This window comes from Amphibalanus amphitrite, unplaced genomic scaffold, assembly GCF_019059575.1.
Source record: "Amphibalanus amphitrite isolate SeventyFive unplaced genomic scaffold, NRLGWU_Aamphi_draft 001314F_arrow, whole genome shotgun sequence".
In the NCBI taxonomy this organism is placed as follows: Eukaryota; Metazoa; Arthropoda; class Thecostraca; order Balanomorpha; family Balanidae; genus Amphibalanus; species Amphibalanus amphitrite.
In genome coordinates, this window is record NW_024882807.1 from 28,567 (window position 1) to 41,997 (window position 13,431).

The 13,431-nt window shown below is 47.0% G+C and overlaps 1 protein-coding gene across 1 annotated transcript; it reads left to right on the forward strand.

Annotated features, from left to right (window-relative positions):
• The first annotated feature begins 1,399 nt into the window (after window positions 1–1,399).
• On the forward strand, window positions 1,400–12,730 carry LOC122372087. Its single transcript, XM_043348961.1, has 5 exons — window positions 1,400–1,673; window positions 2,343–2,480; window positions 4,223–4,432; window positions 12,148–12,181; window positions 12,697–12,730. Exons 1-5 carry the CDS (start codon window positions 1,409–1,411, stop codon window positions 12,728–12,730), a joined length of 681 nt encoding a protein of 226 aa, XP_043204896.1. The 5' UTR covers window positions 1,400–1,408.
• Window positions 12,731–13,431: the final 701 nt, after the last annotated feature.

Here is a 13,431-nt window from a genome sequence, read left to right on the forward strand (position 1 = left end):
TCATCAAAGGAGCCAACTAAAGTTGTAAACTTCTTTTGCATTTTGATCAGTGGCGGATCTACGTTGGGGCAAAATGGGCAATTGCCCCCCCTAAACGGAAAACCTCTGGGCAAACATATCTTTTTGCCCCCCCCCCTAAAAAACTACAACTTGAATACTAAAAATATGGTGTTTGAAAAGAAAATGTGAAATAAATGGAGGACAAGAAGGTTGCCATATTCGTGATATTAAGTTGTGAGCTGATAAAAAGTCCTCCGCCCCATGAATATCAGTCCATCATCCATCAGCAGTGCTACTACTGCTACTGCTACCAAAAAAAAAAAAAAATAACGCGATTTATTGAAACCTTGAACAAGTAAACAAACCGTCAACAGCAGACCGCCAGACGCCAGTGGGGTCAGGGGTCACCACACTGGTGAGCGGTTGGACAGTGGTGGGTTTGCATGGGTATATAAGAAGTGTTTGCATAATATAATAGCGAGATAGGTTTCTGAGAGGAATAACGTAAAGAAGATAACCAATCGCGGCTTTTTCATGAGCCATACCGTTATCTAACGGGGACAAACACAGAAAGGCTCAGTCAGAGCTTTTGGTTTGCGAGGTGTTGGAGAAGCTCAGTATGTTGTGGGAACTTAACGCTGTTCAGTGTGATTCCGTTGGCTGTTGCGCTGTGGTCATCTAGTCTGTAGAAGCATCGTTTATCTCCTCTCGAAAGTAACACTTATTGTATGATTTTGCTAGCTCGCGAAGTTTAGTCCCAAAGTTAAGGAATGTTCATTGTAATTGCATCAATAAATGCGGGACCGAAAACAAATGCGCTGTTCTTCGTCTATTTCTTGTTGGGATTCTTAATCGACTGATCTCATTTTCTATTACCGGAAACAACTGTTAATACGTTTAACTACGTGGCAACCCTGACTGCGTATAGTATCGCAGGTACGCTGATGTGGCCTTTGGTCGTGGGCATTTACACATGAACCTGCTGCTGCGACCCTTATCGGTCTCCGGATACAGAAGCCCTTGAGAACCGGCGCGGGCGGACCTTTCGGACGAGGTCTTGCCGAGGTAATGCGGGAGGTAGAGGACGGACCGTCCATAGCGCCGGTGAGCTATTCTCTATCTCCCGGAGTCAGGGTGGCTGCATTTTTTTTGCGCTGCCCTGGCTTGGCCGGACTGACAAAAATGTAAAAAATCAAAAAAAAAATCCGAAATCCGAGGAGAAAAATAGGGGTAGCTCGTTTTTTTTGTTCCTAAGACTGGACGTTTGAAATTCTCGCCGACTTGCCTGGCGGCGCAATGTTTGCCCCCCCTAAACTCAAATCCTAGATCCGCCACTGATTTTGATGTATGTACTTTTTCTTGTCTTTTCAGTAAAATTACAAAAGCGTTTCATGACCTCACGGTGCAGATGGAGCCCCGGCCATTGGCAGACAGTGACGTCACGGTACAGACGGAGCCCCAGCCATCGGCACACAGTGATGCCACAGTGCTGAGAGAGGCGCTAAGGACCGTGACGACGTTCGACGCTCCGTCAGCCCTTGGCGAGGATCAGCTGACGGCGCTCCTGCAGAGTCTTCCCCGCTTGGAGGAGCTGACCGTCAGGGTCCCGTCCTTCGGAACGGGGCGGTGGCTGCGGCTGCTGCCGACGTCACTCAGGACGCTATACGTTGCCGGTGAGAAATAGTTGAGGAAACGCGTACTATTACTTCTGAATGGTGGTAGGTACTTACATGGTACATAAAGTAACAGTTTCAGTGATAAACGTTCAGCGGACATATGTGTGCCATGCTACCTACATGCTACACAAATATTAGCCACTGTATTGTATGTACAGTTCACAGCAGAAGTAATGTGGGGTTTCAGTCATGGGTACTGTTCTGCTTCTGAAGCTTAGGAACGATTAGCCAGACTACAATGAAACTTTAAATGTAGCTTATATGTATCGTCACCCTTGCAGCTGCAACTTTAGCTATTGACATCTTCTTTTCGATCACTCCGCATTAAACAACCGCCAGTCAAAGCCAACCGTTGAGATTGGTAAAACCCTACATTACTTTAGCGGTGGGCTGTACATACCTACTTTATACTATTGCAAACGAATATGACCTGTATGTACTGAACCTGTATGACCTGTATGTACTGAACTGTATTAATTAACTGACGCATGTATAAGCGTAGTGCATGCATTGTGCACAATGTTCAATTACTGTCCAACAGTGCCGATCGACCCTGGCTTTATCAGTGTCGTCTGTGTCAGGGTTTGACACCACAGTGTCAGCCGCCTCCCGACCCGGCAGCAGCTCCGTCCGACCGCAGTCAGCTGACACAGCTCTGTCCGACAGGGCCGGAGGTGACGAAGTCGAGGTGGCCGGGAGGGTACGGAAGTGGTCTGTCGGTATCTCTCCAGGGGGTGTCTGCCGACACCATCAGCCACCTGGCCACGGAGCTGGGGTCTCGGATTACGCTACTAGTCACAGATGGTGAGCAGCGATTGAAGTTACTCATATATGAATGGAATGGTTAGGAGGTGATAAACCAACAGTGGGTGTTCCGGCGCTCAGCGCTCGCTGGCTGTGACGTCACGGCCACCCCGGCGGCCCGCGGCCCGGCTGACCTCCAGTGACCTTGAGACGCGCTGCCGGCCGCGTCAGCTGATTGTCGGCGATGCGCGGCGACCCCAAACGCTGCCGGACTGGTCAGGTGCAGGTGGCGCTGCCGGGCGCTCCTGAACGGGGCAGGGGTGCGACACGGTGACACCAAGAACGAAGAAACAGGCCGGCAATACCGTTCCTAGCTTGTGATTTTTGCTCTAAGGTACTGCCTATTTTTTCTAGCAAATGTTCATAAATAATGTGGAGAAACAGTTTATACTTGACACTCTGAAGCCTAAATCAAACCAAGAATTACTGGATCAAACACATGTACCTACCTACTGTAGGTAATGCTGCCTCATCCTAAGGTGAGACCAGGCATCGGTAAAATCCTTTTTGAAAGAATTGCATTCCCAATCCACATTCCTAGTGCCGAAGTGGACTGCATTCCTTCCCGCAATCCCCTTTTTTCACTTGGATTGTGATCAATTCCGCAATCCTTTTTTGCAATCCTGTTGTATTATTATGTGCACTAGTGGATCTGGGGGAGGGAAGGGGGCATAGGGCCGTGCCTTCATCCCCAAATCACCCATTTTTAGTACCTAGTCTTGCGAGTAATTCCTATCTAAGGCACATGTATTTTATGGGAAATAGTTTTTGCCTCAAACACCCCCACATTTAAACCTCTACCCAACCAGTGTTTAATATTTTTTAAAACTCGCCCTCAAATACGTAGTTTTGCCCTTACTTTATAGTTTATCAGCGTATATCATTTTGAGCGTTTAAATTAAAAGCGTTTAAATTATTTCAAGTTTCGATGTAAAGCCCTTGATAGCAAAGTACATTACGTATATTATCTTGAGCGTTTAGATTAAAAGCGTTTAAATTATTTCAAGTTTCGATGTAAAGCCCTTGATAGCAAAGTACATTAAGCCGATGAAGCCGATCTCATAATTTTCAATCGCAACAAACCATTTCAAAGCACTAATCAAACACAATCCGGATTGGATTGCAAAAATTGGAAGTATGATGCAATCCAATCCAGGTGCAATCCACCAAAAAGGAATGCAATCAGGATTTTGCAATCCTGCAATCACAATCCTACCGATGCCTGGGTGAGACGGAAGCCATAAGCCATGGTAAGCCGTAGGATGAGATGAAAGTCGTGTGGTGAATGGTGATGGTCAATGATTTGGGCCTGTATTGGACGTAATACTGTATTGGACGTAATATGTACGCTACAAAATTAATCACGATACATAGTTGAAATAATTAGCTACAGATGAGAGCTGAACCTATGTGAGAAGGTTTCAAAAGCTGTCAGATTGATCAATTGACATTATGAAAATATGTATAGTTCGGAATAGGTATAATGTACTAATTTAATTGCGATTTTTGTTTTATATGTCAAAGAGCCATTATCATTTTATTCGTTGAGTATTCTGTTACGGAAAATCACCGTACTTAATGCAATTCACATCGTTTTGATAAAGTACATATTTACTCAGACACGGAATTATCACAGCATTGTAGCCACAAACAATTTTCACTCTTTGTTTTCTACACCTGTAGGTAAGTGTACAATGTTTGACCTAGACAAATGTCTGACATTGGTTCAATCACCTTTCCAGCACAAATTACTACTATTCCAAGTCAACTTCGTGGTCCCATCATCAGGGTGGGCCCAAACACTATTATCCTTCCGGCCGGAGTCGGTGACAGCGAGCTGACGGAGCTGCAGAGCTCACGGGAGACTGTGAAACGCCTGTCAGTCTCCGCCGCCGACCTCCCGCGACTGAGGGGGCAGCTGCCGGAGGGCCTCAGGCGCCTCAATGTCAGAGGTGAGATACCACGGATCATACATGTAATGCCGGTATAATGGACAATGCACATGGATATACAAATGAACAGGGAGACAGACGGCAAATGGACGAACCGTTCGAATTCAGCCAACATCTTACAGCCTTGTTTGTGTTATATGGTATTGTTAGAGTGATGCAATGCATGCATTTGCATATAGTGTGAGCATCAAGTACATGCATGAAATATTATTGTAGCAATTATGGTAATTTGAAATGGTTTCATTGCAACCACTGCGAACCATATATTTATGTTGTCTACCAACCTGATCCGTTACTATACCATGACTGGCTGCCCAGTGCCTAGGCCAATGTGCCTTGCAAAAATCGTAATACTTATGTTGCTCATATTTGCATATTTACGTATGTATGCTGTTGCTAAAAATATCGTTGTGCAGCCGCTCGGATGTGTTAGTGCTGGCTGTGTCAGTGTCTGACACTCTGGTGTCAGTGGTGCAGCGGGGAGCTGGCGGCAGCTCTGTCCGACTGCAGTCAGCTGACACAGCTCTGTCCGACAGGGCTGAAGGTGACGGAGCCGAGGTGGCCGGAACGGTACGGGAGTGGTCTGTCGGTGTCGCTCCAGGGGGTGGCTGCCAGCACCATCAGTCGCCTAGCTGACCTGGGACGGACGGTCGGACGACTGGAGATATACGGTGAGCAGCGGCAGCACGGACAGGCCGCTGATATACGAGCTCAGGGAATGGCGGACACCGAGTAACGGTTTGCCGTTGTCGAGCCTCATGGAGACCTAGCTGTGATACATAGCCAATATGCTTTGCGAAATAATGAAGTCAATTGAGCTGAAAAATGGAGGACTGTTCACTCAGTGACATATTCGTTCAGAGTTAGTTGATCATACTCATAACAATTGTGTTGCACTGTTTAATGAAGTTCAATGCATTTGTTAAGTGAGACTGAAGAGTCATGTCTTAATAGTTAATACCCAGGTAAATGCTTATTTGAAATTGTTTAACGGACTTTCACTGGGTAGTGGGTAAAAGTTATTATTGGTCCCGGTACTCCGACTTGTATGGAAAAGTCTTCGATGGGGCACACATAGGTTTAAAACAGACAAAATTTAAACCTATGTGTGCCCCATCGAAGACTTTTCCATACAAGTCGGAGTACCGGGACCAATAATAACTTTTACCCACTACCCAGTGAAAGTCCGTTAAACAATTTCAAATATCAATGCATTTGCTTAACTGATTGCATATATCATATAATAGCACTGTTTTACCATTGTCTACTGTGTCCATAAAACCATGTGAATTATCAGGTGTTTTTTTCGTTTTGTCATATATCGACATGTATTACAGCTAACTGATCCTGTCTGTATGTGTGTCTGCGTGTTTTTCAGATTGTACTGATCACACGGCCGGCAGCCTGGAGCCCCTCACCAGGTGCCGTGGGCTGCAGGACCTATCAGTCACCGCCGCCGACCTCCCGCGACTGAGGGGGCAGCTGCCGGAGGGCCTCATGCTCCTCAATGTCAGAGGTGATATAACGCAGATTACACATGTAATGCCGGTATATGCAAATGGTCAGCGAAGACGGCAAATGGACGAACCAATCAGCCTCAACTAGCAAGTTTCATCGTTAATCGTGTATATTACTCGTATTGTGGTGAGAGGGGGAAGGGGTTCAATGCATGCCCTTCGATAGTGTTCATGCTTGTGGCATATGCGTGGAATATTAGTGTAACGTCACGGGGTGATTTAAAAGTTGAGGAACTAGGAATAGTTGTATTGTCACAAGCAGCAAATTTCCGAACAAACGTATTGAGCATTAACCCGCGCCCTGGTGGGGTCTGTTTATAACGCGACCTGGTGGGGGGGGGGCTATTTTTTGCCCCCCTCGTATCTCCGAAACTACTGGACGGATCCGCAAAATTCAAACGGCGTTCGAAAGGCCTGTCAAATTTGTCGAAGGAAACCAAATTTCATTGACCTCGGGGTCACCGATGACGTCACAGGTCAGGTCAAAGATGAAATGTTTCACCGTTCACGGGTCCTCTAGGGAATGCGCTATAACACCGAGGAAAACGCATTTTGTCGAGAATCAGCGATAGGGCGTCAGTTGCCTAGTAGATATGTTGCTGTTAGAGGTCACTGACAATACCAGGTCAGGTCACAGGTCAGGTCTCCAAGGGTCACGGCCGTCACGGGTCAGGTCACATGAGCCCAACTTTACTAAGGTTGTGTGATGCATGTTTTATGGCCAATTTTTATTTCCAACTCAATGGTGTTGGTTATAAGACTATCAGGTACGGCTTAGGTCACTTTCTGGTGAAGTGCAGGTCAAGGTCAGGTCAAGGTCAGGCCAAAAAAGGTCAAATTTTAAAGTTGATAGTTTTGCATAAAATGGGTATTGATTCGATGCAGCTCGTCACGGGGAGTCTAATGGTGGTCTTTGTTTTGCGCTACGGGGTCTAGAATTGCTAAAAATTGAGTTTGAAAATTTGATGTCATCAATTTTGAACAGTTTTTTTCGCTATAACTTAGCCAAAAAAGAGGTATTAATCTCAAATTTGGTATGTGGATGGAAGGCGGTAAGGACTATCACATATATTCCGGTTTTTGCGAAATTCAAAAAACTTTTTCGGATTTTTCGATTATTATATCCATTAAAATATTTTTTGATTTTTTGGGGTCAAAATCCAAAAATTTCAAAAATCCGAGATACCAGTTTTGTAGCCCTGTTCATTCTACAGCTTTTATGTCTTTATCATTTTTCTGTATTTGCAAAGCTATAGGCTTGACAGCTCTTCCCGCGAAACCCTTTTTTTGGTCGAAAACGGCAGAACATGACGTCACTCTGACGTCATTTCCGGCCAACCTATCATAGCCTTTGGAAAAATTTTTGGTCACAATGTGTAAAAGTGATGTCCGGGAGGGTACTGAAAGTTTGGTGACGATCGGCGCAGCGGTTCTGGAGATATATCGAAAAGTCTGGAGGGGGGGGGGGCAAAAAATAGCCCCCCCCCACCAGGTCGCGGGTTAACCCTCGCCGGCCGAGGGGGGGGGGCGGGTGCGGCCCCCCTCCATAGGGTTTTTTCGCGATAACTCCGAACACGCTGGCGATAGAACGCTGAAACTTGGCATACCTGACCTTTGATCCAAGCCGGATCTTTTGACACCAACCGCATTTTCGGGTCAGGTCAGGTCACTGACCTATGACGTTATAAGTGAACCTCTGCACGGTCTTCAGATGTCGCAACTTCGCAACGCCCTCACTGCCAGAGGAGATGTCACAGGGAAATGAAACTTGCAGGATCTAGTATCCATTATGGGTCTCACAACTTTTATATCTCGGATTTTTCCTAAAGGTCATATGAGGTCAGGTCATTTTCGTGACCTCACCATTATAAGTCAATTGGAAAAAATTCAAACTGCTATTCTGGCGCCGGAACGATCTCCAACTACCTCAAGCACACAGAATCGTGATTTGATGCACTCCTTGCAAGGTTAGATGCGTCAATTTTGCAATGTTGACCTTGTGCGACGTCATTTATGACGTCATCAAGTTCATATTAGTTTTTCGTCAATAACTCTTGATCAAATTGAGCTAGCGAGTCGCGGAAGCCACCAATGGACTCAGGAAGACCTGCCGAATCGAATGATATGCGACATGACCTCTTTCGACCAACTTCGTGACCTTAGGGTGCTGACCTGACCTTGACCTGAGGTCAAAACCCCAAGTTGACCTGACCCGAACAAAAAGTATATCATTCGACGCGCCTGAGCGAGGCAAACACGATGCTGCCAAAATCGCGGCTCTGCGGCCGTTTTTTGCGAAGTTATTCACCAAAAACTGAACCGTACCTTGGGGCACTTGACCTGACCTCAGAGGTCACCGGTTGACCTAGGACCTTAAAATCGGGTACCATTCTCTGCGTCTCGTAACGGCGCACACGCTCGTTTTTTCTGCGACGCGCTAGCTCCACCAGGGGCGAAACGGCGAGTGGGGGTCGTACCCGCTCCCCCCCCCCTCGGCCGGCGCGTATGTAGAAAACCAATAGGTCCGGCGAGGGTTAATCGACGACTGGCACTGACTGACTATATAGATAGCTCGCTGACGACGAGTCTGAGCAAGCTGACGAGACTGACTGGCCGCGGCCCTGGCGCGGCGGTTATACAGAGTATAGGTGGCGCCACGATCGAAGGCGGCCAGTGGCCATTCTTATAAAGAAAAAAACGGAGGGACGCTCCGTCATTTCTGAGATTAGACGGAATTTGGTTATCATAAAAGGACGAAGACGAAAGACGGAACCTGTTAAAAGAACGAAGCCAGATTGACGCTACCCCCACCCAAAAGGACGCGTTTCCGTATCATAAAGAGACAAAGACGCCTCTGGTGACGTAAGACTTTGCGTTCTTCGTGAAAAATAACGCACCAGAAATAGCGCTGCTCTTCAGCAGCGCTTTTTTACGGCATTGGTACGATATTTAGCTGGTTGCGAGAGCAGCTTGTGCGAAATGTGTTTCAGGCTGCATGCTAGTCGATATGTGAACTGTATGACACTGGTCGGGAGTTATTTCACACGAAAATTAGTCAATTTGACATGCAGACCAAGTGCCTATAGACCGCCACCTTATCGATCTGCAGCTATCGTTGTTTATCGGGCATACACAGGCAGGATTGGACACCTTGAGATACAATATTCAGTAAGTGGTAGGTGTTTACTGTTTGCAACTGCCTCCCAGTAGCTCCACCCTCACCTGGCTCGTGTCCTGTGTCCTTTGGCGCCTCGACTGGTATCACGGTTGGAGGTCTGAGTCACGTGGCACTACAACTTCTCGTTAGCACTTAAAGTTCTTGTTTGCACGCAGAGAAATTCGTATACACTCCGCCAGGCTCAAGCGCTCTCGCTGGACTGTCCTCGCTGTCCCCACACAGAGAAGATCCACAGGCCATTTCTTCCCCCGCTCCCCCTCCCCCCTCTTTAGCGTCAGTTCGTCAAAACAACACCTGCGCCCCCGTCTCTCTTTCTACCTACTCCTTCCCTCTCTCCCTCCCTTTCATCCCGAGCCGCCGCGCGCGTTCGCCGCGCGCCGCGTCGTCCCCTAGCTGATAAGATGCCTTATCAGTATCCCCTCCTTTTTTATCTCTACCGCCTGTCCCGAGCCGCCACGCTAACTCAGGGTGTCTGCGTTGTTCCCTTACCGCTTATTAGACACCCTATCACTGAGTAAGACATAGGCATTACCACATGTATACGCAATAACAATCTTTGGTTGGTTTCAGCCTAGCAGGAAACACTACAACATATTACATACTTAGCCTATCTATATTATCCTTAATCTTTAGTGCCCTGCCTCGATCGTAGCCAAGGCCGCCAAGGCTATGTATCGTAGCAGACAACAGCCCCCGGTCCCATAAAAATTCAAATATGATCCCAAATAATTGCAGGTTCTCATTTTATTATACCTATATGGCGATCACAAAGTATTTTCTTAGTTTTATTGCATTCTTTTTGACCAAATTTATAAGAAAATATTGCAGGAAATAATTCCTGTTTCATTTACTAAAGCTCTTGATCATTTAGACGAAAAACGCATCCTAGCAAAACAACGAAGGGGGAGGGGTAGAGGGACGGAACCTTTATGATAACCAATAAGGACGGAATCGTTTAATTCATTGAGTTCTTTTTTTCCTTCCGTCCCTCCGTCCTTTTTCTTTATAAGAATGGCCTCAGGACGGGAATGCAGGCATTGCTGCAATTAGTGAGCAGTTATTTCCAATGAGGGATGATTATAGACGTAGTGCAACCAATAAGAGTCGTATAGGTAGTTTCATAGCCTACTGTATACGTATTATGCATATACTTATCGCATCTACTTATTATGTTCATATTTACATTTTACATATGACTGCTGTTCCTAAAAATTGATGTGCGGCCGCTCGGCTATGTCTGTGCTGGCTGTGTCAGTGTCTGACACTCTGGTGTCAGTGGTGCAGCAGGGGCTGGCGGCAGCTCTGTCCGACTGCAGTCAGCTGACACAGCTCTGTCCGACAGGGCCGGACGTGACGGAGCCGAGGTGGCCGGAATGGAACCCGTTGGTTCGTGGTCTGTCAGTGTCGCTCCAGGGGGTGGCTGCTGACACCATCAGTCACCTGGCTGACCTGGGACGGACGGTCACACTACTGGAGATATACGGTGAGCAGCGGCAGCACGGACAGGCCACTGATATACGAGCTCAGCGAATGGCGGACATCGAGTAACGGTGTGCCGGTGTCGCACCTAATGGAGACAGAAGTGACACATAGCCAATGTGCTTTGCGAAATAATGAAGCCAATTGAGCTCCAAAGTGGAGGACTGTTCACTCAGTGACATATTCGTTCAGAGTTAGTTGATCATACTCATAACAATTGTGTTGCACTGTTCAATGAAGTTCAATGCATTTGCTTAACATTGCATATAGGTATCATATAATAGTACTGTCTTACCATTGTCTACTGTGTCCATAAAACCATGAGAATTATTAGGTGTTTTTTTCGTTTTGTCCTATATCGACATATATTACAGCTAACTGTTTCTGTCTGTATGTGTGTCTGTGTGTTTTCCAGACTGTACTGATCACACGGCCGGCAGCCTGGAGCCCCTCACCAGGTGCCCTGAGCTGCGATGCCTATCAGTCACCGCCGCCGACCTTCCGCGACTGAGGGGGCAGCTGCCGGAGGGCCTCATACTCCTCAATGTCAGAGGTGATACCTCAGATCACACATGTAATGCCGGTAATGCAAATAAACAGGGGAGACGGCAAATGGACGAACTGATCAGCCTCAACTAGCAAGTTTCATCGTTAATCGTGTATATTACTCGTCTCGTATTGTGGTGAGAGGGGGAAGGGGTTCAATGCATGCCCTTCGATAGTGTCCATGCTTGTGGCATATGCGTGGAATATTAGTGTAACGTCACGGGGTGATTTTTAAGTTGAGGTACTAGCGATAGTTGCATTGTCACAAGCAGCAAATTTCCGAACAAACGTATTTAGTATGTGCGAATTCGGCATCCGGAAAATCAGGGATAATTTTCCGGGATCAACGGGATCATTCGGTGTTTTAGGCTGACACCGTGCACTACGGACATGCCAATGAGTAAAAGAGCCATTACTGAAGCAAAAGCAATATAAAAATATGACTTATTGCATCGATAGTCCTTGCAATACCAAATTATTACCGGTGATCCCGGATAATTATCCCTCATTTTCCGGATGTCGAACGCACGCCTGATCGACAACTGACACTGACTGACTAATAGAGAGCTCGCTGACGACGAGTCTGAGCAGACTGACGAGACTGACTGGCCGCGGCCCTGGCGCGGCGGTTATACAGAGTATAGGTGGCGCCACGATCGAAGGCGGCCAGCAGGGAATGCATGGGCATTGCTACAATTAGTAAGCACTCGAGCAGTTATTTCCAATGAGGGATGATTATAGACATTGTGCAACCAATAAGAGTAGTATAATTAGTTTCATAGACTACTGTATTATGCATATACTTATCGCATATACATATTATGTTCATATTCACATTCTACATATGACTGCTGGTGCTAAATATCGTTGTGCGGCCGCTCGTCTGTTTCAGTGCTGACTGTGTCAGTGTCTGACACTCTGGTGTCAGTGGTGCACCGGGGAGCTGGCGGCAGCTCTGTCCGACTGTTGTCAGCTGACACAGCTCTGTCTGACAGGGCCGGAGGTGACGGAGCCGAGGTGGCCGGGAGGGTACGGGAATGGTCTGTCAGTGTCGCTCCAGGGGGTGGCTGCCGACACCATCAGTCACCTGGCTGACCTGGGACGGACGGTCGAATTACTGGAGATATACGGTGAGCAGCGGCAGCACGGACAGGCCACTGATATACGGGCTCAGTGAGTGGCCGTCGCCCGTCACCGAGTAACGGTGTGGTGTTATGACTGCACGTGTAAATAGTGATGTACGTGTAGAGACAGGTAGGTAAGTACAACGTTAAACACTGTCACATTATGATATTTTCGAAATAGTGGAGTTAGTGCACTTGATATAAATTGAGGCAGACATATTTATGAAACCCACGATAAATATGAACTGTCATACCACATACAAATAATGATGCTGTTCCCGTTTGCGACAAAACTGATTTCATTAACTGAACGCATTGCATATTTTGGTGGTAAAAGCAGAATTGTGCCATTATATTGAGATCCGATAGAAGTCTGCAAAATGCGGGGTGATTGTATTTTTCCATTTTATCGTGCATCAGCATTGGCGTCTGCTACAACACCCCAGTCGGCTGATCCTGTCTGTATGTGTGTCTGTGTGTTTTCCAGATTTTACTGATCACACGGCCGGCAGCCTGGAGCCCCTCACCAGGTGCCGTGGGCTGCGATACCTATCAGTCTCCGCCGCCGACCTCCCGCTACTGAGGGGGCAGCTGCCGGAGGGCCTCTGGCGCCTCAATGTCAGAGGTGAGATACCGCAGATCACACATGTAATGCCGGTATATGCAAATGGTCAGCGAAGATGGCATATGGACGAACCAATCAGCCTCAACTAGCAAGTTTCGTCGTTAATCGTGTATATTACTCGTATTGTGGTGAGAGGGGGGAGGGGTTCAATGCATGCCCTTCGATAGTGTTCATGCTTGTGGCATATGCGTGGAATATTGTGTAACGTCACCGGGTGATTTAAAAGTTGAGGTACTAGCGATAGTTGCATTGTCACAAGCAGCAAATTTCCGAACAATCGTATTGAGTATTAATTGACGACTGACACTGACTGACTACATAGATAGCTCGCTTACGACGAGTCTGAGCAGACTGACGGGACTGACTGGCCGCGGCCCTGGCGCGGCGGTTATACAGAGTATAGGTGGCGCCACGATCGAAGGCGGCCAGCACGGGAATGCAGGCATTGCTACAATTAGTGAGCACGTATTCCAATGAAGAATGATTATAGACATAGTGCAACCAATAAGAGTCGTATAAGTAGTTTCATA